Here is a 27950-nt window from a genome sequence, read left to right on the forward strand (position 1 = left end):
ATAATAAGACTGTAGGATGTAGACCGGAAAGGACTCTACAGATGGTCACACTCTAGACCTTACCATTACATACAAGTGGTCCACCTATTTAGAAGTTCTTACCTTCCTCAATCTGACCTCCTATCAATCCACCTCTCCCTGTGACTCATAAGGAGTCATAAACCTATTCTAAACAGACTTTTCACTTAGGATCTCCCTTCCCTCTATCCTTTAGTACCTTGACAGGCTCTAACTTCATTTTCCTACCTTTCCATGGAAAGTTAGACATTTCAACTCCACATTTTCCCCTGTTCTTGGATCCTTTGACCCTTTCCCTATGGTTGCTTATCTCCTGCCAAACCTTAGCCCTGGATTAGTTCCACCCTCAACATCCTCTGCTCCTAATCATGAACTTCTGAACGAAGTTGGAGGAAGTCTCACAACCATGCCAGTCTTAACTGGGCCCTTTTTACACCAAGGAAGTCCTTTTATTTCTCCCTAATTGATTCCTTATTCTCCAAGAACTTAAGAAATCCTGCTGCACAGAAGCTATTCCAGACTTTCCTTCCTTCTACAAGCTCCTTATACTTGTTCCTTTTTTCCCTCTCAGCTAAAGACTTTGCCTCTTACTTTACTGAAAAAAACATCAGGACATTTGACATGAATTTCCTTTTTCCCCATTCTCTTCATCAAAAAGTCCTTTGACTCCCACTCTTTCCTCCTTTCCCTCAGGCTCTGACAGAAAGGTGACTCTTCTCCTTATCAAGGCCAACATCCTTGCTTGATCCATGTTTGCACTAGATCTCATCTCTTCCGGTCTTCTCCAGAAGACTGTGTCCTCAATCATTCCCCTCCCCTTCAAATTGTCAACAGGTCCCTATCAAAATTCCTTCCCTACTGACTTCAAACATGACCAAATGTCTCCATCCTTTATAAAAAAACCTTTACTTAACACTTTGTTGTTGTTGTTCAGTCATGTCTGACTCTTCATCACCCCATTTGGGGTTTTCTTGGCAAAGATACTGGAATGGTTTGCCATTTCCTTCTTCAGCTCATTTTACAGATGAGGAAACTGAGGCAAACAGGGTTAGGTGACTTGCCCAGGATCACATAGCCTGCAAGTGTCTGAGGTCAGATTTGAACTCAGGTCTTCCTGACTCCGGCCTAATGGACACCTAGTTAGTAAACCTACCATCCCCTCAAGCTGTTGTCCTATATCTCTCCCTTTCTCAGCTAGCATCCTTTTTTCCCCCTATACTTACTACTTCCACTTCCTCTCTCACTTCTCAATCCTTTGCAATCTGCCTTTTTCTGACTTTGTCACTCAACTAAAACTGCTCTCTCCAAAGTTATTAAATGCCAAAATAACTTTTCTCACTTTTAATTCTCCTCCATCTATCTGCTGTGTTTGACACTACTGACTACCTTCTCCTCCTGGATACTCTTTGTAACTTCTGTGACACTACACAGGTTTGTCTCCAACCTGTCTGACTGCTCCTTCTCAGTCTCCTTTGTTGGCTCACCAGAGACATTCTTCAGCCCTGAAACTTTCCTTGTCCCTGAATTGTGGGTATTCCTTAAGGTTCTGTCCTGGGATCCCTCATCTTCTCCCTCCAAACTCTCTCAGTAATCTCATAGCACCCATCTCTCTGCAGATGCCACCAACTACTACGTACCAATCTCTCCTCTGAGCTTCAGCCTCATATCACACTTTGTCTGTTGGACATTTTGAACTAGATGTCCTGGAGAAATCTTCATCTCAACATGTCTAAAACTGAACTCATTATCTTTCCCCCAAACCTCCCTTTCTTCCAAATTGCCTTATTTCTGTCAAAGACACACTATCCCTCCAGTGTCTTAAGTTCACAATGTCAGCATTATCCTGGAATCTGCACTCCCCCTCATCCCACATATCCCCTTGCTTTTCCTACCCATCTCTCACATCCAATCCTTTCTTTCCATTCACACAGGTCCTACCTTAGTTCAGGCCCTCATCACCTCTCACCTAAGTTACGGTAACAACCTGCTGACTGGTCTCCCTGTCTCAAGTCTCTCCCTGCCTCCCCCACTCCATCCTACATACCACTAACAAAATCATGTCCCTTAAATGCAGATGTGACTCTATGTCCCCCTTACTCCACAGACTCCATGTGGCTCAGTGGATAGAGTGCTTGGCCTGGAGTCAGGAATACCTGAGTTCAAATTCAACCCTAGCTGTTGGACTCTGGGCAAGTCACTTAGCCACTATTTGTCTCAGTTTCCTCAGCTGTAAAATGGGCAGAATAAAAGCATCTAACTTCCAGGGTTGTTGTGAGGATCCAATGAGATAGTGAAGTGCTTCATACAGCGCCTGGCACATCATAAGCGCTATAGCTATTATTATTACCTTTAGGATACAATAAAAACTCCTCTTTTTAGTTTTTTAAAACCCTTCATAATCTGGCCCCATCCTATCTTTCCGCCCTCACTGGATATTACTCCCTCTCTCTGATATCAACCAAGGTGTGCCTCTCTCTGTTCCTGCCCCCAGATACACCGTCTCCCAGCTCAGTGTCCGCACTAGCCATCCCCCAGGTGGGGGGAAAAGTGCTTCTTTCCTCTTCAAAGAGTACCTTTAAAATGCAACCCGGGCTTCATCTTCTGCATGGTCTTTCCTGATTCCCACAGCTGCTAGTGCACTCACTCACAAGCTACTTTGGGGTGGAGGGAGGACAAAAGTCTTAGTAGAGGTTTTTAAAGATTTAATAGCTTAAGACTCAACTAAGATTTTGAAGGTACCTTGTATTTGACTACTTTGTATGTATTTGTATCTGTTATACACATATGTATATGTGTCGGTGTGTGTTCTCACATTGCAAGAATGGATTGTTTTGTTTTTTGTACTTGGATCCCCTAGCGCAGTGCTTTGCACATAGTAGGTGCTTAATAAATACTCGACTGATTGACCAGAAATTTGTCAAGCATTTGTCCGAGGACACCAAGCTAAAGCAGAGAAAGGTCCAGAGTTTGAATGCAGTCCATAGGCTCCAGATCCACGGTTCACAAGGTTAAAGGAGGGTGCGCAGCCTAAAGTGACAGCCTCCCTTCCCACTCCCCCGCAACTACAAGGCAGACACTCTGCCGAATCTCAGGCCTCCCCAGGTGTGGCCCTCTTCTAGCTCGCCGAGCGGGAGCCGAGAGGGAAGGACTTGGAGTTGGCCCAGCTCGGCTCATTGCGTGGGGCGGGCCTCGACTACGTTCCAGTTTCTCTACAGGCTGGGAAGCTGGGGATCGAATCCTCCTTACCTGTAGGTTCAGCCTCCAGTCACCAGAGCTGCTAGAGGCGGAGACACGTGAGGGCGCCGGGCCACCTGCTGAGACTGAACCGCCGGGGACTCGCCCCCAGCGCCCGGGACTCCTCCCGCTCCAGGAAGCGCCTGGGAGTCCACCCGATCAGCGGAAGGGATTCCGCAGCGAGCCCGCCGCGAGCGCCCCGCAGCCCGGGCGCCCGTCCCGTCCGGGAGCAGCAGGTTTCGCCAGAGAGCGCGGCTGAGCGGCTGCCAGCTGGCTGACCCCGGGATCGAGAGCCCAGGCTCCCAGCCCCCGCGAGCCAGACTAATTTTGAGAGGAGAAGTGGGGGGCGTCAGCGACAAAGCCCGGGATCCCCATCAGGCCTGGCAGAAACCGGAGGGCGGCTCCGGTGCATGTGTCCGTGGCTCCAGGTACCGTAGAGATGGGCTGTGGGGGGCCGCGACCGTGGAGCTAGGGACCGGGAGGAGAGGGAGGCCTGGAGTTTGGAAAGTGAGCCTCGGTAACCCAGGAGACCTGCTATGGGGATGGGGGCGGGGGAAGGGAGGATCTGAGGTTTGGAACTGGGGTGTCTATAAATCCTGGGGATGAGAACGGGGCTGGGGGGAGGGGGTCTGAACAGGAGCTTCGGGGGCGGGAGCCGTGGGGAATGGGGGCGCGGGGCGGTAAATGGAGCTTCAGTAACCCAGGTGATTGGGAGAGATTCGGGGTGGGTGGTGGAGGGACTTGGGGCTGGAGTTTGGAATCGGCCCTTCCTTAACCAGGGGGAAGGCGATGGGGTTGGAGGTGGGGGGTGGGGGTGGGGAGAGAGTTCTGGAACTGGAGTTTTAGTAGCCGCGACGATGGGTACCGGGGCTGCCTTGGAAACCCGGACGGTGGGAAGGGTTGGGGGTGGGGTCCGAAGTTTGGAGTCGGAGCTTCTTTAATCCTGGGGCGGGGGAAGAGTTTGCGGTATTGAACTGGATCCTCTGTCACTTGGGCCGGGGGCGCACGTTAGGTTCCACACGAAGTGGCTTATGTCGGAAAAAGGCGACTTTTAACCTGTCCTTCCGGAGAGAAACTTACCAGGGGGCCATCTCTACGCCTTGAGGCGGAGAGGTGAGCGGTAGGGTGGGGCTGGGGGCCGAGACTGGAACCCTAGCTTCTTGTTTCCCGCTTGCCTCGGGTGGCGGCGGGGGAGCTGGGCTTGGCCGGGAGGGGTGCGCTCCGTGGCCCAGAGTTACCGGTTACCCCGCAGCCACTCCTTGGGGGCGCCTAGGGCTTCCCAAGAAGTGACTGGAGGTTTGATGGTGGGTGTAGAGGGACTGGCATCTACCGAGAATGCCCTGGGGGAAGGTGGGTGGCAGGGTGCCCCAAGAGAGCCTCCGCAGCGACTGTGCCGGGGTATGCGGACCGGCCGGAACGGCCTGAAAACTGGTTTGGGACTGCTCTGCATCTGCGGGTGCTGCTTGGAGGCTCAAGAGGAGAGCGGTTGTAAATGTACCTCTTTTATTCGACAGATGCCAGACTATGTTTGAACTTTTGGTTCTGCTCAGCACTCTGCCTGCTGGTACTTTTGCGTTTCCTCCTTGCCCAAGAAGTCTCCACGAGTCCACGCATGCAGGAAAAAACGGTAATCATCTCTTACTTTTAGAGAAAAAAAAAAAGCCGTCCTGAAATTATAGTCACATCTTATAGTTTTTTTTTTCTGTCAAAAATGAAAAATCTGATGTTTGAATTAAAACACCACGTTTAGGAGAATAATCAGCCAATAGAAGCACTTTGAATTCATATAATAATAATAATTTCTATAATTTGCAAAGCGCTTAACATGTTATCTCATTTGACCCTAACCCTGGGAGGCGGGCTATTTATCTCCATTTTAGATGAAGAAACTGAGGCTGAGAGGTTAAGTAACTTGCCCAAGGTCACACAGCTAGGAAGTGTCTGAGGCAAGTTCGAAGCTCACATCTTCCTGACTACAAGTCCAATACTGTATCCACTATGGCAACCTAGTTTGTTTTTGTTTTGCTTTTTAATTCAAATCAAAGGCTTTTCCCCATGGATTCTAATATGATAAATGTACATTTAAATCCTAGTGAGCATTTGTGATTAATAAAATACAAAATCTCCCTAACTATTGCAAATAGGTTTGTGACATTTCTTTAAGTCAGGTCTATGTGGTAATCATAATGTCAGTCAATAAATATCTATTAAGTACCCACTATGTGCCAAGTACTGTGCTAAGCAATGAGGAGACAAAGGCAAAAGACTCTCAGGGAGCTCCCGTCTAGTTAGGGAGACAACATGCAAACAGCATGTACAAACTGGATATATACAGGATAAATGGGAGGAGGGTTTTCGAAGCTTCTTACTGTAGGTGAGGAAGAAGAGCATTCTGGGCATAGGGGACAAAGGATAGCCATTGAAAATGTCTGGAGTCAGGAGGTATAACTAATAGTTCTTGTTTTAGAACAATTGCAAACTGTTACATGGAAAATTAGGAGATCTGGGTTCTAGTCAGGGCCTGTCTTAATAAATCAGCAAACATATGTTAGGTACCTCCAGTATGTAGAACACTGTATGGGGGGTTAAGGAAGATACTAAGGAAGGAAACGTTTCTGCCCTCAAGGGAAAACGGGGTTCATACCTGGAAAGAGCTTCAGAGGCCATGATGCCTAATCCTCTCATTTTATAGAGGCTTGCAGTATAAATGGCCATAAGTGTCCGAGGTACATGACCTTGGACACACAAACACACACACACACACACACACACACACACATCTTCACCCTTCTAGCCCTCGGCTTCCTCATCTATAAAACTCAAGCATCTGGCAAGATCTCCAAGACATCCTTCCAGATCTAAAATGATGTGGTTACTCTGGTAAACGTGGAGAGTGAAGAAGAAAGCTAGGTTAAGAGATCGATAACTCAGAAGTCTGACATAAATTCTAGGTCCCTAGGAGCATCTGATGCTCATACCTCTGATGGGTGCCCTGAACTAAGACTGACCCTAGGCAAAGTTGAGAAGTAGGTAAAGTTTGTCTGGTGCCTTGCAGTCTCCCACCTAGTCCTGTCCTCTTTGGGTAGTACCTAGGATCTGGACCTGTCTCTTTCTTCTTTCCCTCATCCCTCCATCTAAACTTGTTAGCTAGCCATCATTTGGAAAGAATCCATTGAATGAATCCACACTAACTTTTTAGTAACTGATAAGCTTCTGCCAGAGAGCATAAGCTCCAGAAGGGCCTCCTGCCCAAACTGGAAAGGTATCAAGGAGAGGCATGGAGGTGGAATTATGTCTTTTATTTGGGACTCAACCTAGCTAAATTTGGAGAGACTTAGTGCCAGGAGGTGTATTCTTTTGACTACAGCAACACATGAGCCGTCTACGGAGATGAAGGAGTTGGGAGACGCCTGGGGACAGTGGAAAGAGCACTAGCAATAAAGGCAAAGGACTTTTGTTCATCTCCTTACTCAGACACTGGCTATGTGACCTGGGGCACTTTACTTTGGGTTTTCATTTCCTCAACCATAAAATGAGATTGAACTTAATGGCTTCTGTGAATCCTTCTAGCTCCCACACCAATGAAATTATGACTCCTTCAAAGAGTGGTTCAATACATTACCTTTCCCAGGGCTGTTTCCATTTTAACTGGAGAAGATGCCTTATCTCATGGGAATGTCATTTCAGGTGTTAGAGTGGGAAGTTTTCCTGGCACTGATACAAATCATACCATATAGGCAGCTGAATATGCATAAAGCCGACCAACCCCACCTATAGCCCGTGTAGTAAAATATCTTCTCTTTCTGAGTTTAGGGCTGAGCTCCCCACTCCCTCCTCCCCATACCAAAGGAGGGATCCCTGTCGATGTGATGTTAATCCTTGAATGGCGATACTATAAAGAGAAATATGACGAAAGAAAGAGAAACCTTAGTTGGGCCAGGGGTAGGGGTGAGGGGAAGAAAAGTGTTATGATCCTGGAGGAGTGGAGTTGTTAATCAGCCAATCAATCTGCAAGCATTTATTAAGCACCCGCTCTGTGCCAGGCATTGGGAAAAATTGAATGGAGTTTGTTAGAAGGGAAGGGCAGACAGGAAAGAGAGGAATAGAGGGTCCCAAATTATACATTTCAAGTGTAGGGCTTGGAGACAAAGCTGACTATATAATAACCTAAGGTAATATAAATGTAAACTGAATAGGGAAGGAATTCTGGTTGGGGGATCAAAAGTCTGGTCCAGGGTCATGCTATTAACAATAGCTAATAGTTAAATGAGGCAGCTAGGTGGCTCAGTGGATAGAGAGGTATGGGTCTGGAGTCAGGAGGACCTGAGTTCAAATCCAGCCTCAGAGACTTACTAGCTATGTGATCCTGGGCAAGTCACTTAGCCTCTGTTTGCCTTAATCCACTGGAGAAGGAAATGGCAAACCACTCCAGTATCTTTGCCAAGAAAACCCCATGAACAGTGTGGTCCCCAGGGTCACAAAGAATTGGACACAACTGAACAATAATAGTTGTGTAGCTATATATATATAATCTTATTTATCCTCACAAGAACCCTGTGAGCTAGGTACTGTTCCCTTTTTACAGTTGAGGGACAGGAGGTGAATGGAGATTAAGCGACTTGTCCAAGGTCACATAGCTAGTAAAAGTCTGAGGCTGGATTTGACCTTAGATCTTCTGGACTCCACCTCCAGTACTCTATCCACTGAGCCACCTAGCTACTTGTAAGCCAGAGAGGTTAAAAAAAAGTCTTAAGAGAAGATAGAGGCATTGCTAGTTGAGTTGCTCAGGGACGTTGCCTTCAAATGAGCTCTGTTTCAATCAGAAGCTCAAAACCGGTAGACTGAAGGTTTAAACAAAAAATGACTGTATTCCCTTAGAGACCCCCAAGAGGGATAAAAGGACTAACAATTTGGGCATTTACATATCCCTCTAAAATTCAAAAATGGTTTACTGACATTATCTCATCAGAATGTCATAATAGCCCTGTGAGCCATGTGTTGTAGATATCGGCATCTCATCCCTGTTTTACAAATCAAGTCACTTAATGACTCTGTCCAAGGCAGAATTTGAACCCAGTTCTTCCTGCTGCTGGAACAGAAGAAGTCAGGTAGCCAACATCCAATCTCTGTTCTAGCCTGAGCCACCTTCCATCCTCTGTAGTTTTGTTTAGGAAAAATTAACAAGGAGAAAACCAAGCATTTTAACATCCTATTTCCTGAATATTCTCAATGGATCAGCTGCTCATCTGGTCCTTTCACTGTCACAGGTTTTCTAATCTGGAACAAAATCACTCAACTTTGTCTACCTGACAATAAAAAAAAACAGTTGGGAAAAAATCCAGCTATTTTGTATTTCTCCTCTGGTCCGTTTTACCCTCTGAAAAGTGATTTTGTATGATGCTGTCTCAGAAGTAAAGTGTCGTTATGGATAGAGTACTGGACCAGGAGCCAAGAAGACCAGGCAGCAAACTACCTCTGACACGTACTAACTTTATGGCTGTGGGCAAATCACTTTACCTCTGTGAGCTTTAGTTTCTTCATCTGTAAAATGGGCACATAGTACTCACCTCATGAAGTTGTCGTGTAGCTCAAATGAAATAATATATGTGAAGGTTTTGCTATCCTTGAAGTTTTCTATAAATGACAGCTGTTATTCTCTGCCACATGGGGCCCTCTGTGATGGACTTTATGTCTGTCATCCTCCCAATCAGCCTCCCAGAGAAGTTCGAAGAGATTCCTGGCCAGAAGATTGGCCACAGCTAAGAAAAACCATTTCCTTAGGGGAAGAGATGTTGTGATGGGCACCAGTAGAGGGAGCATTCGCACTGACAAAATCATGGGTCCTCACTATTAACTAGTAATACAGTCTGTAAAAAAACACACACACACACACACACACACACACACACACACACACACACACACGAGAGGGTGATTGGTGCAAAACAAAGAGCTCTGGTCTAAGCCTGGAACCTGAGAAGAGACGAGAAAATGCACCCAGAGGCAGGTGATTGAGTGTAACACTTAATATCATGACTCGGTTGATCTGTTGGTTAGTTCTATTGAACTGAGCTTTTGTTTCTCGTTATTTTTTGTTCCTTTGATTTTGTTCTTTGATAGCTTTCTGGGTATCGAGGGACATATTCGGAGATAAAGATTAGGTGAAAACAAAAAATACCATAAAAATTTTAAAAGAAAAGAAAGAGTAGCCTCTCCTGCTGCTCAAGGAGCCAGCCACCGCCATGAATGACCCTGTAACCATCAGAAGCAGGAAGTTCATGACAAACAGATTTCTTCAGCGTAAACAAATGGTTATAGATGTCCTTCATCCTGGAAAAGCCACAGTGCCCAAGACTGAAATTTGAGAAAAACTGGCCGTGATGTACAAGACAGCTCCAGACATCATTTTTGTCTTTGGATTCAGAACCCATTTTGGTGGTGGCAGAACAACAGACTTTAGCATGATTTATTATTCCCTTGACTATGCAAAGAAAAATGAACCAAAGCACAGATTTGCAAGACATGGCCTATATGAGAAGAAAAAGACATTAAGAAAGCAGCGAAAGGAACACAAGAACAGAATGAAGAAAATCAGGGGCACTGCAAAGGCAAATGCTGGTGCTGGCAAAAAGAAGGAATAAAAGGCATCAGGGATGATGTTTATCCATGAAGATAATAAATTTTCATCAGAGCATAAATATACTATGTAAAAACTTCAAAGAAGAAAAGAAAGAGTATTGGGTCTTAAGAGTCAGAAGAGCTAAGTTCTAGTACTGTTACTAGATACTAGCTTTTTGCCCCTGGTCAATCATTCAACCATTCTATGCTTCAGTTTCCTCATCAGTAAAAATGGAGATAGTATTACCTCCTTTACTTCATAGGATGGTTGTACAGAATGGGGGGAGGATCTCTGCTGTGGAAATTCCAGTAGATTAGTTCTAGGGAGTTGCCTTATGAGATTATATGGTCACGAAGCTATTAAGTACAGTTTAAACTACTAAAACTTGAAGCTTCATTAAGACTTTGGGAAACTGTTAGTTGCAGAATTTGAATTCCCAACTCATAGCCTAGCCCTCTATCCACTATAACATTCCGCTTCCTAATGTGAGAAAGCATTCATAAAAACTTACATAAGATTATTAAGCCCTATCGTATTTGTTAGTCACCATTTCAATGAAGATTCATGGAGAAATTGACTAATAAAATCCTTTGGAAACATCATCCTTTTTTAGGTAGAAGGAGGGGCTGGAATTTCCTGCAAAAATTATTGAAGTTTTGAATTGGAAGAGACCTTAAGGACCCTCTCATCTGACCCTCTCATACTTAGAGATGAGGAAATTGAGACCCAAGGAGATTGTGAGTTTCCCAAGAACACATAGTTGACTGGTGGCAGATCCCAGATCTCCTGACTCTCATTTTAATGATCTTTTATCATGCCACAGTCTAACTTAGTTCTCAATCAAGAAAATGGTGGGGGGGAGGGAGGGAAGGTTTTACCTGTGAACTTCACACCCTTTTGGGTTTGTTTAATTAAATAAGCATCTAAAAACAAAGAATAGGTCTTTAAAACAACTTGCTGGGTTATACAAATGACCAGGGTTGTGCAGGTATGTGTTTACCAACTGGCTCTCAAAAGAAAAGAAAAGAAAAATGTGGACAACATACTTTTAAGTTTATCTGTATTATTAATGTTTACTCCATCACTTTCTTAAGTGAACAGTCAAAAAATAGATCAAGTCTTGATTTATAGCATTTCCTGATTTCTGTAAATGTTCACAATGAAAATTTAACAGTGGACTTTCGGCGGTATGAGCTGGCCCCAGCATACCCCAGCTAGCAAAGTTTGTGTGTATTTGGGGGCAGGGGAAGGACCTCTGTGTACCGAGCAAATTCCCATATATAACCTTCCTCCAGATACAAATGAATGTCTTTCAAATTATTAGTATTTTACCTTTTTGGCTGAAAATATTTTACCACAACAATTCCCTTTTGTCAGAAGTTAGACATCATTTAGCCACAACAAAAATGTTTTTCCCCACTGTGAAACAAAGGTTACCCTAGCTCTGTGACCATGGACAAGTAAGTCACTGAGCTGCTCTGAGCCTTCGCTTCTCTATCTGTAGAGGGGACATAATGATAACTGCACTAATGTTAACTTTTTCTGAAGGGGGAAGGGAGTTTATTCTATAGTTGATTTTAAATGGTCCTCATTTAAAACCTTTTGTTGCTTCACTAGTCTTTACATCGAAAGAAGAAGCCAGTGTCTTCATCCGTAGACGTCTGCTCCACAACAGATTTGACTTGGAACTCTTCACTCCTGGAGATCTGGAAAGAGAGTGTAATGAGGAACTGTGCAACTATGAGGAAGCTAGGGAGATCTTTGGGGATGAAGATAAAACGGTAACGTAGCTGTTTCACGAATTGCTTGGAAGCATTAAGTGGTTAGAACAGGAAAGTCTCTTTTCTCTGGAAATTGTATACATTCTTATCATAAGTCTTAAAATGCTTTTAAACCATCAGCTTGATGTATTTCAATCCCACCTAATATTTTTAGGTACTGGGTCTGTACTAATTACCAAAGTATTGACTCATATGTTTAGGTGGGTTTAACATTTCTTTTACTTAAGGACAATTATGGAATAGAAAGTTGAAAAAATATTTCAGGAGATAACTTGGTCTAGTTGAAGCACATAGGTCTCAGAATGGATAGAACACCTGGGTCTGGAGTCAGGAAGACTGGAGTTCAAATCTGAGCTCAGACATTTACTAGCTGTGTGATCCTGGGCAAGCTATTTAACTTCTGTCTGCCTCAGTTTCTTCAACTGCAAAGTGGGGGGATATTAATAGCACCTACCTCCCAGGGTTGTCTTGAGGATCAAATATTTGTAAAGCACTTAGCACAGAGCCTAGAACGTAGTAGGTACTATACAAATGCTTCTTCCCTTCCCTTAGCCCCGACTAAAGGACATCTCTATTTTAGCATGTGTCGACTTGTGATACTGGTTTTAAAGATTTCCTAGGATTGAGTGGACATTCCCTTGTGCCTCTTATTACCTATATTACCATTCAGTTCCTCATTATAAAAGTTCTTACATCTAATTAAATTATTTCTTGCCCAACCTCTATCCTGTTTGGAAATGAACAACCAGTGAGGGCTCTCCCTGTGCTAATGCATCCCATACCTGACAAGTGTTTTTTACCCTGTAACCTTCTATTTTGCAGATTAATCACATTTCCTTTAATAATTTTGCCTCATGTGATTCTGTTTTTTTCATGAGTCAGGAGTCTTTCTAAATATTCTTGTGCATATGTGGAGACCAGGGACCCCTATCTCTCTGTCTGCCATGATTGTACTTAACCACCATCACTTAGGATTCGTAGCCTGGTTGGGGACACAAAGGTTATATTCTATACTCGTACAATCTTTTCTAATCTTATCCTGGTCATTTGAAGTCCTAGTTCTTTCTTCCAAATAATAATAATCTTAGGAATGCCTTTAAGATATACCTTTCTTGAGTGACCCAGAGGTCCTGATGGCTTCTGTCCGGTTGCAAACCCACTTAGAGCAAATTAGCCTATACTAGGTATAGACCATCCTTCATCAGTCACCTCACCTCTTTTCATTACCTTGGATTAGGATAGTACATAACCACTGCTCCAACCACTAGGTACTTACTGCTTCCTTGCTTCAAGTCTCTCCCTACACCAATCCATCCTTCTAAAAGCCATTAAAATGGTTTTCCTCCTAAAATTCATGTGTAACTATGTCACTCTCTGACTTAATAAATTCCATTGGTTCCTTATTGCCTTTAGGATCAATTGTAAACTACTCTTTGTCTTTTAAAAGCATTTTCACCTCATCCCAATCTTCCTTTCCACCTGTCTTGTACATTACTTCCATTTCCTCATACTGGTCTGTTCTCCATCTCTGTGTCTTTACCCAGGCTCTCCCCCATGTCTGAAATAGACTCTGTCTTCACGTTCTTTTAGAATGTATTTCCTCAAAAACTCAATTCAAGCACCAGCCTCTCTATGAGGGCTTGCTCATTCCTTCTCAGCTGCTGGTAGGCCCTTCTCCCCCAGCTACTTCCTATTCATTTTGGATTTGTCCTATATAAGCTTATATAGGTACATGATGTCTCCCACCAAAGTATATAAGCTCCTTGAAGGCAGGATCTGTTTCATTTGGTTTTTGTATCTCCAGCACCTACAAAGTGCCAGACACATAGTAGGTGCTTAACAAATACCTTTTAATCAATTACATTGGTTATCACTAATGCTTACTCTCCCAAACTGGAGTCAGGGGTGAATGAGAGAAAGGCAGCAGAGGGTGACAGGGGCAGCTCCCACCTGGCCAACAGATGTTAGATTTAGCCCTTAGTTTTTTATGCCATATCTTTCTCCTTGGTTAGTGAGAACGCTAGGCAGCACCAAATAAAATCATTAGCAAATACCTCCCTCACTAAACTTCAACTTACTTTTACAGATGGCATTTTGGCAGGATTATTCAGTGCAAGGACCAAGAACAAGATCAGGTGAGTCAACAACTAATTTAATAGTATTTGTTTTCTCCTTTCTCTTCTTATAATAAACTTCAGTTTTGTGACTAATGATCTATACATTAAGTTTGCTTGTTGCTCAGCGATTTTAGTCTATAGTAGACTTGCCAATTATTTACCCAGATAGCTGAGACAAACAGAGGTAAAGCTCCAATGCCCAGATATTGAAAATCGAGTTTGGTGAGATACTAGGGGTATGAAATAATAGACTTCCTCCCAGCTGGCACCATGTTTCTAAGTGACTCTTGAAGACTACAGAAGGGAAATAGGCAATGTCTAGACTTGTATTAGTACAAATTGAATACTCTCTGCCAGGGTCAAGTGGCTAAATATTTTAATTTTTTTTAACTGCTGCATGCCAGCAAGCTGGATAAAGTAAGATCGTTAGGCTTAGTCTAGAGCCTTTCAGAGAGGGTGATCCTCTTTCTTATCTCAGCTGATTATCTCCAGCTGTTGTTCTCGCCAGGTTTTCTTTCAGTTCCCCTAGGTAGGGCCCCAGACACCTCGTGGACTCTGTTACATTGGCCCCACCCAGAGGGGAATGATCACATTTACCCAAGTCCTTGCTACCCAGTGAAACTGAGCAGGGAAGAAGATGTTTCTATGATTTTCTTCCTCTTTGGGTCACATATTATTGATATACAAGTTGCAGAAGGGTTACGAAACTGCATCAGAAGAGAAAGTTTCCTCACCGATGAAACAGGTCCTATATCAGTGAAATCTTAGACCAAAAAGGCAAAACCAAATTCAAAAAAGATATCTAAATGATAGCTGGGGCTCTGGAGATGCCATTTTAAAATAAATTAAATGTTATGCTAGTAACCAGACCAAGTAGATAGATAGATTTGCCTTTACTAGATTTTTAATAATAATAATAATAGCATTTTTATAGCACTTTAAGGTTTGCAAAGCACTTTACAAATATCATCTTATTCGATCCACACAATGGTATAAGTTCAGACCAGCCTCTGGCCCTTACTAGCTGTGTGACCCTGGACAAGTCACTTAACCCTGTTTGCCGCAGTTTCCTTATCTGCAAAATGAGCTGGAGAAAGAAATGGTGAACCGCTTCAGGATCTTTGCCAAGAAAACCCCAATGGGGTCACAAAGAGTCATACATGACCGAACAGCAACAACCTTGGGAAGTGGATGATATTCTCCCTATTTTTACAGATGAGGAAACTGAGGCAGCAGATATTAATTGATTTGCCCAGGCTCACACAGCTAGTAAATATGCCTGAGGCAGGATTTCAATTTAGGTCTTCCTGACCACTTAGCTGCCTACCTTCAGAAAGACTTACTGTCTAGGTGACTCTGAGCAAATCAGTTTGCCTCTGTGTAGTTTCTTCACCTGTAAACATGGGGATAATAATAGCACCTAACTTACCTGGTTGTTTTGAAGATCAAATAAGGACATTTTTATAAATAGTTGCTACGTGCAAGGCACTGTGTTTGGTGTTGACATTTTTTAATAATATACAGAGTGCAGGCCTGTGCTTAGATTCAGGAGACATTCAAGATTATAGATGTGCTTTGTGGTTGCTATAGGGATATTGACAAAAGCTGATTGAATAATTTCCCTTAAGATGGTGAGAGAGAGAAGATCGATGTTATGGGACTTCTGACTGGATTAATTGCAGCTGGAGTGTTCTTGGTTATCACTGGATTAGTTGGTTACTATCTCTGCATTACCAAGTGCACAAGAAGAAGACAGCCATGGTATGTATCACCAAGAATTTGTTCTCAATAGAACATGACACCGGGTGTATTGTTAGCTGTAGATCGTGTCTCCAATGGCTTGGGATGTGAGACCAGATCACATTATAATACCTGATATTTATATCGCACTTTACAGTTTGTGTGTGGAAGAGGAATTCATACTAATAGCTAGCTTTTCTATAGTGCTTTAAGGCATATGGTCAGCATATAAAAAATGAGTGTCTGGTGAATTACCTTGGATGATGCAGCACATCTGGATGTGCTGTTAATGTGATACAGAGCAAATGGCATCCCTTCTCTGATAACAAGGCACTTGGCTTATCCTATCCCATGTGATCCTGGGAGGTAGGGGCCGTCATCATTCTCGTTTTATAGATGAAGCTGAGTGAGATTCAATGACTTCCTCAGGGACAAGTAATAGTAACCTGAAGCACGATTTGAACCCAGCTCTTCCTGACTCCAAACCCAACATTCTATGCACCATGCCCCGCAGCTCCCTATAAGATTTGTCCCTCTTGGTTCCAGAGGGCAAAACCAGCAGCAGTGAATGGAAGGTGCAAAGAGGCAGATTCAGGTTTGATTGTCAGGAAAAATGGCCTATTAGAGCTGTCCAAGAATGGAATGAACCACCTTGGGAGGTATTGAGTTCCCCTTCATTGGAGGTTTTACAGCTGAGATGGGACAGACGCTTGTCAGGTATGTTGTAGTGGGGATTGCTTTTCAGATATTGATTAGACTAGATGGCTAAAGTCCCTACAAACTTGAAAAAAAATCTTTTTTATTAAGCTTCTGCTGTATGCATGGCACAATGCTAGGTAATAGGAATAAATACAAAGATGAAAAAGTGCCCAGTCCTTGCTTCCGAGGTGCTTACAATCAGAGAAGTGAAGCTCTGTGTCCCATTAACAGCTGATCCAGACCTGCTCTCATCCCAATTAATTCACCAGATATTCAATATATTTAGTGCCTACTACATGCTGATGCAGCTGAGGTCTAAAGACAAAAATGGAGCAGGCCCTGACCTCAGAGAGCTTAAATTCTCAGGGAAAGGGTGATTACAACAAAAAGGAAGTTATGTAAATACAAGAAAATTCCAGGAGAAGGAATTTAATTAACTAACCTCGAGGGGACCAAGAGAGGCTTTGGATCCAGGGGGTCATCGAGAGCTGAGCCTTGAAGGGAGCCAGGGCTACTTTTAGGAGACAGAGGTAAAGAAAAGGAATTTATTCTGGGCATCTGGGGTCAGCCTTAGCAAAGGCTTAGAGAAGAAAGATGGAAGTTCAAGGTCAGGGAATAAATGAGTCAACTTGTTTGGTTAAAAGATAGAGTTTGTGAGGAGAGTAAAATGAAATAAATCTGGAAAGTCAATCAACATTTATTAAGCACCTATTATGTGCCAGTCACTGTGCTAAGTGCTGGGGATACAAAAAGGGGGAAAATTTGGTCCCTGCCCTCAAGGAGCTTACAGTCTAATGGAAAGGTATATGGGAATCTAGACTGGGGAGGGCTTTCAACGTCAGGCTGAGACATTTATGTTTTATACTAGAAGTGATAAGAAGCCAATGAAGATAGAAATCACATTTATTGTATATGAAATGGACTTTTTATAGTGTTATACTTATTGTATGGTATAGAAGCACGTTGTAATGCAGAAGGGTCAAACATGTAGCCTCCTAAGTATGAACCCGCAACCAGATGAAAATGTAATTGGGAAATATTTCTTAGATATACAATAGAATGTAGAGAACATCACATTTTAAAACTAAGTCAACATGTGGCCTGCTAGGATCCTTCTTTGTAGCTGAGTGGCCCCCATGTCTGTTTGAGCTCAACAACACTGGTGAAGTGGACATGGGTTCAAATTCTGTCTATGCTACATTCTAGCTATGTGGCCTGGGGAAGTCAGTTAACCTCTTTGCATCAGATGACTCTCTCAGACTGTAAATTACTGAAAAAGCATTTGGTCCTCATTGGTAGAGTGTCCTTCTCCGGGAACTTCCCTCCTGGAATATATAATATAATATATTTATATTTTATATTATTTATTAATTATATATTATATTTATAATATAAATGTAATATAATAAATATAATAATAATAAATACTCATTGACAAAGTGACATAGCATTTAATGTGCAATATTTACTGCTATCTTCAAAGTCACAGGGCATCATAAAATTAAATGACTACTTAAAATAGACAATAGAAATCCAATGACGAATGCCCACCTGGAGATTCTTGATGGCAGTAATTACTATAGCATGATTCAATCTTCCAAGTGGCATACTCTTGTGAGAACAAATAGGTTCATTTTCATGCTAGTTATTATAGGTTCCTGGAATGACAGTGGATAAGGAGATATCGAACCTTAGTCAAAAGATAGCATGAATTAAATGCACTATGGGAAATTCATTTTTATCCATCCCAGCTCTGATATAAATTGGCTAACAGAGATGACCAGTCAGGCTGTCCTTTTAGGATAGCTTGGAGTCATTTAATCTTAGTGCATTTTGTTTTCAGTTCATTGCAATTAACACTTATTAAGTATCTACGGTGGGGGTGAGGGTGGGGCATAGCTAAGTGCTGGGAATATGAAGGTAAAAAAATGACAGTCTAGATTTGGAGGGATAAGAAGCAGATAACAAATACACAGATATCTATAAAACAATTTATTGAATGAATTGGGGCCTAGAAAAGGAAGACACCAGAGCTTGGCATTTCATATGTCACTGGGTAAAATTACCAGCTTTTCCTCGCTTGTCTCCTCTCTCCCCACTCCAATCCACTGGCTTCTCATCATATGACTTTGGCTTTCTTTCCTCTTTGGTACCCTTTACCCATTAACTTTTTCAACAAAACAAGGACATAATAAATGTTTGTTGAATTAAGTCAACTTACATGAACTTGGTAAATATAAAAAAGGGTCAAGTTTTATCCCAAAGCATAATAATAATAATATTCTTAAGTAAGTAAAATTATCTTTTCTTTCTGTCAGGGAAAGCATTTTTCCCTTTAGGAGATATTTTGGATTTTTATCTCTTTTACCACCTTACATATCAGTATCTTTCTGGTGTCATAGAAGAGATTGCTAAGAGCTTCCTCTTTATAAAAGGCGTAAGTTTTAATAAATCAAATTAATTTCAAATTTACTGTGAATAGCCTAATTAACTTTCCTATTCCATTGAACCTGTTAGAACTTTTAAAAAATAATGATAATCAATATAGAAAGACATGTCTTTTTTAAATGGCCTGAAAAGTTCATGGACCCCAGGTGAAGAATCTCATTAACAGGTCAAGGATTCAGTTTATTCCTATTTCACCGACACAGGAAAGAGAAGCAGAGAGAAAGTAAACAATTCCCCTCCTTGATGTTTCACTCTCTGCCTCAATAGTGCTGTAATCCATTGTTTCCATTAAATTTTGGGTCTAGGAGTAGGAAGATATGGGATGGCCTTCGATAGTTCACATAAATCCCATTCCAAATAATTACAAAATCTATAGAGTGTCTGGGGATCAATCTACTAAAGCATACAAAATATTTGTAGAGATGTAATTACAAAGTCTGAATTCAGATCAAAGTATACTTTTTTTAAAAAATTCTTTATTTTTCTTGGTTTTTTTCCCCTATGGTCTGTTTTCTTTCATAACATGATTAATATGGAAATATGTTTTGCATGACTGCACGTGTATACCCTGTATCAAATTGCTTGCCTTCCCATTGAAAGGGGAGGGGAGGGACGGGAGGATTTGAAACACAAAATTTTTAAAAATGAAATATTAAGAATTGTTTTTACATGTAATTGGAAAAAATAAAATATTTGAAAATAAAACAAAAACGAAGTATGCCTTAAAGAAAGAGAACAATGTAAAGGGCTAGAGGAATGTTCTGTGCTTGTGGCTGGGTCGTGCTATGCCAGTATAATGAAAGGAGTCCATGTAGAGGAAAAGTCAGAAGGATATATCCAGCAAATAAGTTTCTTTCCGCTTACGTGTACCCCCAGACCTGCAGACCTTCAACAGTTTTCTTCAGTCTGTGAAGTTTCCATTGGCCCCCATTTGATAGTCAGCCAACCACCGCTGCCAATAACGCCACTAAGCTGCTATGTTCCTGCCCCGTGTATCGTCTGTCCTACCAGATACAGCCTCGTCGCCAACTTGAGGCATCTTGGCCATAGCAGAACGTCAGCTTCTTTAGGGCAGGGAGCTTTTGTTAGGGGCTTTTTTATCCCTTGAACCCCTGCCCAGGGCTTTGCTAGGAGTGGAGCCTGATAAATGTGTGGCGAACTGAATTGAATGGTATGGCTATTCTAGAAATAGAATGAGATATGGGAGACGTATGGGGAATGGGGAAGTAAACAGCATTCAGAACCTCTTTACTTCATCCTGTCCTTTTTTTTTACGGTATTCTTCTATCCTCATTCATCAAAGTACCTACAATGTTTAATGTTAGATGCTGGGGGAGGGGGAGGGTGACTTCTGTCCTCGTGGAGCTTCCTATCTAGCAAGGAGAACATGGAATATGTCTATGTCCCTCCTTCTTTTCTTCCCTCCTTACTCTTATAAGAAGAAAATATTCTTGTTTTATTTTTTTTTTTGGTTTTTGGAGGGGGGAAGGCAGGGCAATTGGGGTTAAGTAACTTGCCCAAGGTCACACAGCTAGTAAGTGTGTCAAGTGTCTGACAGTGGATTTGAACTCAGGTCCTCCTGAATCCAGGGCCAGTGCTCTACTCACTGCACCCTCTAGCTGCCCTGTGTTTCACTTCTAAAAGCCATACTAGCACATATGGTTCTGTTTCCAACATTTACAATTATTTGAGTCAGATGGTCTAGCTCTGGTTTAATTTGCTACTGCTCATACTCATGCCTGTTATTTTCTTCTTCATTTTACACTTTTTTTCTATTTTCTTCCCTTTTTATCTTTCCCCTTTCTTTTCTTTTCTTTCCTCACTTTTTTTTCCTGAAGTACTCCTTTCCCTTTGCCCCCATATAGGCCAAGAGAGGAAATATGGTACAGTGGTCATGGGTACCTTTATTTCATGTAGATTATAGGATGCATCTGATTAGATGTTTCATCTATCTCGAAAATTATATCCTTTGAGCTTCTGCAGTGTTAGAGTAACTAGATATCTCATTATTCGGGTGGGGTAGTAAGGTGGTTGGATTTGGCATACCAAGGGGCTAGTGCCAACTCTGTACCAGTCGCAGGACCATAGGCAGGTCCCTAAAGCTTTCTAAGCCTCAGGGTCTTCATCTCATCTGTAGACCTCAGGTTAAGAACACCGCCTCCCCCCCAACCTCCAATCTAGAGGAACCTACACTGGTGAAACCGTAGCCCTTTTGTGTTATTAAAGTGTTTGTGTGTGCTAATGGGAGAGAGCCAGAGGAAAGACAGGCAGCCCTCCCTCCTTCTTGGTAACACATGTATTTCGGTCGTGGCCTTCAGGAAACAATGCCCTACTTTGTGTTATCTAACCCAGAGGAGCAACTCAACAGGCCAGACTTTTGACCCAAGGAAGGGGCTGGCCCTAGACCAGGTCTTTGGAAAGCTATGTTAGGAGCCAGTGGTTGTGCTGTTACATTCCTTAAATTAAATCTGAATTTGTCCTGCTTGTTTCTTTGAAGCCTGGCAAGGGACAACCCTGCCTATACCCCCTTTCCTGGGACTGTGGTCAGATATCTGGAGAGGCCTCTGTGTCATTGCACCCAGGCAGGTCCTGCCCCACTCTCTCAATGTGCAGTAATATCCCGCAAGCTCCTATCACCCCAGCTGGGGCTGCAGCCTCCCAACAGGATCTGGGTTTTTGTGGGGTTTCCCAGGGCTGGGGAGATATCGACAGTTTGAGGCTAGAGGCTGAGGTTCTCCAGCTGTCTCTCAGTGGTTTGTTGTGAATGGGTAACGGCCAATATAAATTTTAAGTCCTAACTCCTTCCTGGGTCCCCAGTTAAACTGTTCATTCTTTCATTGCAATCCTGTTTGTGTAGAGTTAGGGCAGAGGATTGCTGTGATATAAAGATTGCCCTGACTTTGAAATCTAAATGTAGGCAAAGTTTAAGGATTAAAAAAAACCCAGAGAGGATAATTGGCAGAAAAGTTTGGGGAAAACTATGGTATTCAATGTCTACTTTTTTTTTTTTCGAAAGTTGAAATCGGAGCATTATTCTTGGCAATAAACACATTCCAGATAAATGGATGATATAAGATCATTTCATTTCTCAGTTGTGTTGGGAAGAAAGTGTCTAATGTGATGTTCTTCATTTCAAGATAGGGTAACTATGAATTCATTTAAATGAGCCCATAATGGTGTTTCTAGAAAATAATATTTAGAATGTTTTTTTTCCCTTCTACTCACAATGGAGATGTGACATTGTACAGAACACTGCAGCCATTCACTGACTTTCTCATATAATTGCTCCCTTGTTCTCACAATGAAAAGGCAGATTGCTTTAAGATGACTTGTAATTAAAGCACAACCTGGAATGTGTTTATGATAAGGACTTGTCACTTGCTTGATCCAGCAGCTTAGGGCAAAGAAGTTCCATTTGTTTGCCTTATCTGACATACCTGAGCCTTGTGGGCAAACAGAGGGCTTGTCTCTCTCCCAAACTGAGGGCAGTTCAGCTCCATTGAGCAGAGGATGAGTATTTATCATCAAGACATTCCAGATTTCCGACAGAAGGGGAACTGTGTGCTAAGCCTTCTCGAACACACTTGTGCTAGCCTCACCGGCCGTCCATTATCAGCTATTCCAGAGAGGATTAGCCAAGCCTTTGCCTCTCTTCTCTGTCTGTCTGTCTCTGTCTCAGTCTCTCTGTTTCCTTCTTCCTCTCCCCATATTTCCCCCTTCTCTCTCCCTCTCCATCTCCTCCTGCTCCTTTTCCCTCTTCTTTTCCCTCCCTCCCTCTTTCTTTTCCTCCTTCCATTCCATCTCTGCATCTCCCCTTTAACAACAGCACTCATCAATTCCTCCCAAAGAAGAATAGCTGATGGTAGATAATGTTTAAGAATTTCCAAAGTGCTTTCCTCACACTATCCTACAGTAGATCTGATACAACTTGTAGTATCTTCATGTTATAGGTGGAGAAAGTGAGACTCACTGAAGTCTAGGACTTGCCTGGGAAGTGGTCAAAAAGGGCTTGAGACCTCAATCATTTTCCTCTGTGTCCACTATTATTTCTTTCCACAATGTCCCCCTGCCTCTCTTGCACTTCAAAGGCAAGAGAAAAAAAACACGTCAGTGAATGTCTTCCTTATTAGATCTAAGAGGAAATTGTACTCATCAGCTGATGTGAGGATTAGAGATTTTCAGTATCCAGTTTCAATAACCATAGTTATGTCATTGATTAGTCCGTAAACATTTATCGGTCAGTCAACAAACTGTACCTACTATGTGCCTACTATTATAGTTCCTACTATGTGCCGGGCAAGGTGCTAAGAACTGGAAATACAAAAAGAGGCAAAAGACATTCCCTGTTCTCAAGGAGCTTACAATCTAATCATTAAATGGAATTATTTTATTTATAAGTAGTTGGGAAGGAGGCTTGAGAGGGAGTGCATGCCCCAGCATTCAGCAAACCACTCATTATGAACTATAAATTGTATGTTTAAAATGTGTACATCAGAATGACTGAGAAAAAATAATTATAATCATAATAATAGCTGATGATAGTTTAGAACACCAGGGCCATGTTTCATATCAACCACTCAATAAGTGCTAATTGCATACCCAATGCATGGCCGAACCCTTTGCTACATACCGGGGGTGGGGCTGGGGCAGATATGAATAAAGATCTCACAGTTTAGACAAAGCTGACACAAGAAACAATAGAAAGTCAAGTGTAAAACTGTATGCTAGTGAAGTCATCCCTGACTACTTCAGACCTTATTTTCCTCTCTTTTCTTTTTATTTTTTTAATTAAATCTCCACCCTGACACATTCTGCTTATGTGCCCTTGGGCAAATCATTAACCCGCATTGGCAGAGGAAGGTTTTTCATTGGGTGGACCCTCTACTAGGCAGCTAAGGTGGTGCAGTGGATAGAGCAGTTGACTTGGAATCAGGAAGACTCATGTTCATGAGTTCAAATCCAGTTTCAGAAACTTATTAGCTGTGTGACTCTGAGCAAGTCACTTAAACCTATCTAATGCAGTTTCCTCATTTGTAAAATGAGCTGGAGAAGGAGATGGCAAACCACTCCAGTATCTTTGCCAAGAAAACCCCAAATGGGATCACAAAGACTCAGATATGGCTGAAAATGACTAAACAAGAACAAATTAACTAATGAAATCATAATTTTGGCCCCAGAATAGTATGATACAAATTATAAGTTCTGTAGGAATTGAAAAGAGGAAGAAAGGAATAAAGAGAGAAGAGATTTTTTTTTATTCATTAAAAATTTTTTAATTTAAAAAAGAAAAGAAGGAGGAAAAATAAAGACTGAAATCATCAAGGAAGACTTCAGGAAGGGGGAGAGACTTGAGGCAGGCTTGAATGGACAGGATTTGGTTTAAGTGGAGTAAGTCTGCAACCAACAATAGTAAATCAAGGAAGGGTTCTTCACTGACAGTGAGAGGACTGACCTGAATTAGAAGGTCTTTCCATTTTAGGGAAGAGAGGGAAATAACTAGGTAGGATGACTGATGTTAGATTATGGAAGGCCTTGAAGGCCAAAGAGTGGAGCTGGAAAAGAGGTTTTGAGAAGGGGAATGACATTCTACAAAGATCTGTAAGAGAGATAGTCCAGGAGCAGTTTACAGATTGAATAAAAGTTGAAAGAAACCAGAGGCAGAGATCTGAGTTGTAAGACCTTTCATCAAGACAGGATTGAGAGTCACTGAGTGATAACAATGGTTGTAGAGGGACTGAATAAAATGAAAGGTTGGTGGAAAAATTATTAAAATTATAGCTAGAGCTGAAAGAGACCTTAGATATCATCTCATCATAGCATCAACATTTGCAGCTAAAATACAACCTTCTCATTTTATAGATGAGGCAACTGTAGCCCAGATAAATTAAGTGACTGGCCCAAAGTTATAAAGCTATTAATTATTCAATATTATATAACTAATTATCATGAATAGTTATAATATTGTTGATATTAGAACTAATTATATTGCAACTAGTTATAAGTAATTAGAATATGAATATTATAATTTATTGTATAAATATTATAATTCATTATAATTAATATTCTATTCATAATTATTATTATAATATTGTTGATATTAGAACTAATTACATTGCAACTAGTTATGTGTAATTATGATATGAATATTATAATTCACTATAATAAATATTGTAATTATAATGATAACGAAACAATAGCTAGCATTTATATAGCACTATGAGGTTTGCAAAGCACTTTACAAATATTTTCTCATTTTATCTTCACAATATCCTGGAAGGTAGGTGTATTATTCTATTTATATATGGGGAAACTGAGGTAGCCTGAGGCTAAGGGACTTGCCCAGGCGCATGCTAATAAATGTCTGGGACAGGACTCAAATTCAGGGGCATTCCCATCTCCAAATCCAATGCTCTATCTATTGTACCTCTGAGCTATCTCCATCTTTTACTATAAAAAACACACTCTTTAATATGAGAGCTAGGTGGCTCAGTGGATAGAACATTGGATTTGGAGTCAGGAGGACCTGCATCCAAATCTGTCCTCAGACACCTAGTAGCTATATAACCCTGGGCAAGTCACTTAAACCTGTTTGCCTCAGTTTCCTCATTCATAAAATGAGCTGGAGGAGAAAATGGCAAACTGCTCCAGTATCTTTGCCAAGAAAACTCCAAATGGAGTCATGAAGAGTCGGACACAACTGAACAATTAAACGAACAAATTGATATTAAAGGACACCCCCAATCCACACTTTCTTGGAAGTGAGCGGTCCACAGCTGTTATACATTGTACATGCTTTCAGACTTTCAATGTATCAATTGGTTGTGCTGGATTTTTTTTCCTTTTTAAAAATACTATTTGTTGTATGGAATGGCTCTCTGGGAAAGAGAAGGGAGCTGGGGATAGCTATGAGGACATAAAAAACAGAAGACATCAATAGAAACTTTTTTAACAGAACATACTCTTTAACCTGTAAATATCATCAACAGTGTCTATTATTATCATGAAAATGAAATCAGTGCTATTGATGTGTCTCTGTTTAGTTCCTCAGCTGTTCATGTAAGAACTGGTCGACATCATCCAACTATTATCTTTAGAAGACAAGAGGAATCTGCCTTAAGCCCATCACCTCTTCCCTTGGAGGACTCAGGACTGCCTTCTTATGAACAAGCTGTGGCATTGACTGGAAAATATGATGTTCCCCCTCCTCCTTATCCTGGGCCAGCAAGAGGGTTTAAGGTGTTTAAAAAGTCTATGTCGCTACCTTCTCACTGAACCCAGCATCAATGTGGGAGATGGACATTTATTTGAAGAAGGCGCCATGACTCGGTTCTCCAGTAGTTTAAAGGGCTGGCTGTTTCACTTCTGTGAAGGTATTAAGAACACATGGTTTTCATGATGACTGTTCATTTGCTCCAGATATCCAGACTTTTGTCTCTGACATCAGAATAATGAGTGAATTGGCTTCATTTTTTTGTGCAGTTAGGAGACAGGCACTAATTTAAACTTAGGAGTCTCCAGATAATCAGCCCAGCTAGATTAGGCAAAAGCTTACTAATTATAATGTTCTGAAGGAAGAGCAACATACCCACCATCACAGAAAGGGTTCTAGACTGGTTGTGTTGAGAACTGAACTAGTGTAATAGAAGAATTTCTTTTGCTCTGAGTCATCTTGGGTCAAGAAACTAAATATTTTGTCCCCTGTGTATTTTAACTCTCCAGAAAAGGAGACCTCAAAAAAGTTTTTAAATCTCATGATGAACCAGTGGCCTTTAAAACATAAAAAGAATCCTGATGACTATTCTACATGAAATAGCACCCAATGTTCTTTCTAGGTATTTGTATTTAGAGATTATCTCAGCTATAAATTAGTTGGGAGAAGGGGAAAACACCTTTTTTCTTCTGATCTTCTGATCAGGCTGCTGCTGTTGGAACTTGGAGGGCAAGGTTACAGTTGAAGATTTGTTGGCTGGCTACTATAATTCTAGTTCCTTCCTATCACCAAAACAAGGCACTATGACCCAGAATCTCTAGATTCTATATGAATCTGCCTGTCCCATGAGGAAATAGATGGATTCTAACTACAGAACTGTATGCTTGGTTCATATGGGATTACTCAGGTTGGAAGTTTTATTCTAGCTCATAATTAATAGTTTAATCCAAAAGGGATAATTTATTTATCCTCTTATCATCTATGTTCCGGTTGAAGATATGTACAATTTTGTCACCAGTGACCCTTTGCATCTCTATGGTATGTTTTCTCAGGCATTAAGTCACACTTAAAATTCTCATTCTGCTCAGTTTCCCTACAATCTTCTGTTGTTACTCTTTCTTTAAAGACTTAAAGGAACTTGGATTCTCTCTATATAGATGTATAGATGTACATATTTTCCCCCTGTGGGGTGAGATCAAATAATAGCATATCCCTGAGATGAGAAATATAAGATTCTATTCCTTAAATATTTGTCAGTTGTTACATTATTTTTTTGTTTTATATGATAATTTACAGTTTTTTAATGGGGGGAGGCTGCAGTCCCTGTCAATTTGATGGTGCATGCTAAACCAAAGTGGTACAGTTAGTTTAGACAATATAAATCACACATAAGTTGGAGGGTTTTGTACTCTTGAATAATAAGACCTTATTCAACATAGGCTAAAGTAAGGTCTTTGCCATTCTCAACTTCACAAGGCTTTGTACTCTAGGCGCCCTTTTCAGCGTCCTTTCCATTTTATGGCCCATTTGTCACTAACCTAGTTACAAACTCACAGAATGTCAGAGGTAGATGTCTCACATCCTTGTTGTACAGGGAAGGAAACCGAGACCTCCAGAAGGGAAAGCACCTGCCTAACATCATCCAACTCATAAGTGACAGAACCAGGAACTTCACATTTAATTTGAGAAAAGTAGCCTTTTCTTTTGACCACACACCGAAAATACCATAAATAATTATGTACTAATTTTACATAACACTTTTTCTTGCTTTAGTATAAAGACTTTTTGTAAAACTTATTTCTCTCCCACAACCTCTGATTTTCTGCCTTTGACAATGGATAAGCTAAGACAAGAGATATCCTGCAGGGAGTTTGTGGCAGGACTGAAATTGTAGCTTTTCTCCAATCCCTCATCTTGCTCACACATTACCCAATAGTATATTAGTGAAAGTGTGTCCTCATCTGAAATTGATGATTAAAAGATGCCTTTCCCCTAAGTGACAGTAGGAGTTTTTCTTCTGAAATTTTTGTGAGTCTTGCCCACTGACACACAAGCTCTAAGTACAAATTAGCTTCAGAGCCTCT

General features: G+C 41.5%; 2 protein-coding genes and 1 pseudogene across 2 annotated transcripts; 2 read left to right on the forward strand and 1 right to left on the reverse strand.

The window, feature by feature from the left end:
• The first annotated feature begins 3451 nt into the window (after positions 1 to 3451).
• Positions 3452 to 27950, forward strand: PRRG4 (proline rich and Gla domain 4). The gene is made up of 6 exons (XM_036762434.1): positions 3452 to 3680; positions 4767 to 4879; positions 11489 to 11652; positions 13739 to 13787; positions 15398 to 15530; positions 25697 to 27950. The coding sequence occupies exons 2-6, from the start codon at positions 4777 to 4779 to the stop codon at positions 25926 to 25928; spliced, it is 681 nt and encodes a 226-aa protein (XP_036618329.1). The 5' UTR covers positions 3452 to 3680; positions 4767 to 4776; the 3' UTR covers positions 25929 to 27950.
• LOC118854953 (extensin-like) lies at positions 3602 to 4702 on the reverse strand. Its single transcript, XM_036765124.1, has 2 exons — positions 4491 to 4702; positions 3602 to 4187 (listed from the first exon to the last, which is right to left on the reverse strand). The coding sequence occupies exons 1-2, from the start codon at positions 4700 to 4702 to the stop codon at positions 3602 to 3604; spliced, it is 798 nt and encodes a 265-aa protein (XP_036621019.1).
• Positions 9495 to 9893, forward strand: LOC118852751 (annotated as a pseudogene).

Source organism: Trichosurus vulpecula, chromosome 6 (genome assembly GCF_011100635.1).
Source record: "Trichosurus vulpecula isolate mTriVul1 chromosome 6, mTriVul1.pri, whole genome shotgun sequence".
Lineage (NCBI taxonomy): Eukaryota > Metazoa > Chordata > Mammalia > Diprotodontia > Phalangeridae > Trichosurus > Trichosurus vulpecula.

Excerpts from the sequence above, each read along its gene's own strand:
- LOC118854953 (XM_036765124.1), bottom strand. The coding sequence starts at position 4,702 with ATGCAGAGCAGTCCCAAACCAGTTTTCAGGCCGTTCCGGCCGGTCCGC. Across the intron at positions 4,188-4,490 it reads GAGTGGCTGCGGGGTAACCG|AAGCTCCGACTCCAAACTTC; the intron begins GTAACTCTGGGC and ends CCAGGATTAAAG.
- PRRG4 (XM_036762434.1), top strand. The coding sequence starts at position 4,777 with ATGTTTGAACTTTTGGTTCTGCTCAGCACTCTGCCTGCTGGTACTTTT. Across the intron at positions 11,653-13,738 it reads TTGGGGATGAAGATAAAACG|ATGGCATTTTGGCAGGATTA; the intron begins GTAACGTAGCTG and ends TTACTTTTACAG. Across the intron at positions 15,531-25,696 it reads ACAAGAAGAAGACAGCCATG|TTCCTCAGCTGTTCATGTAA; the intron begins GTATGTATCACC and ends GTCTCTGTTTAG.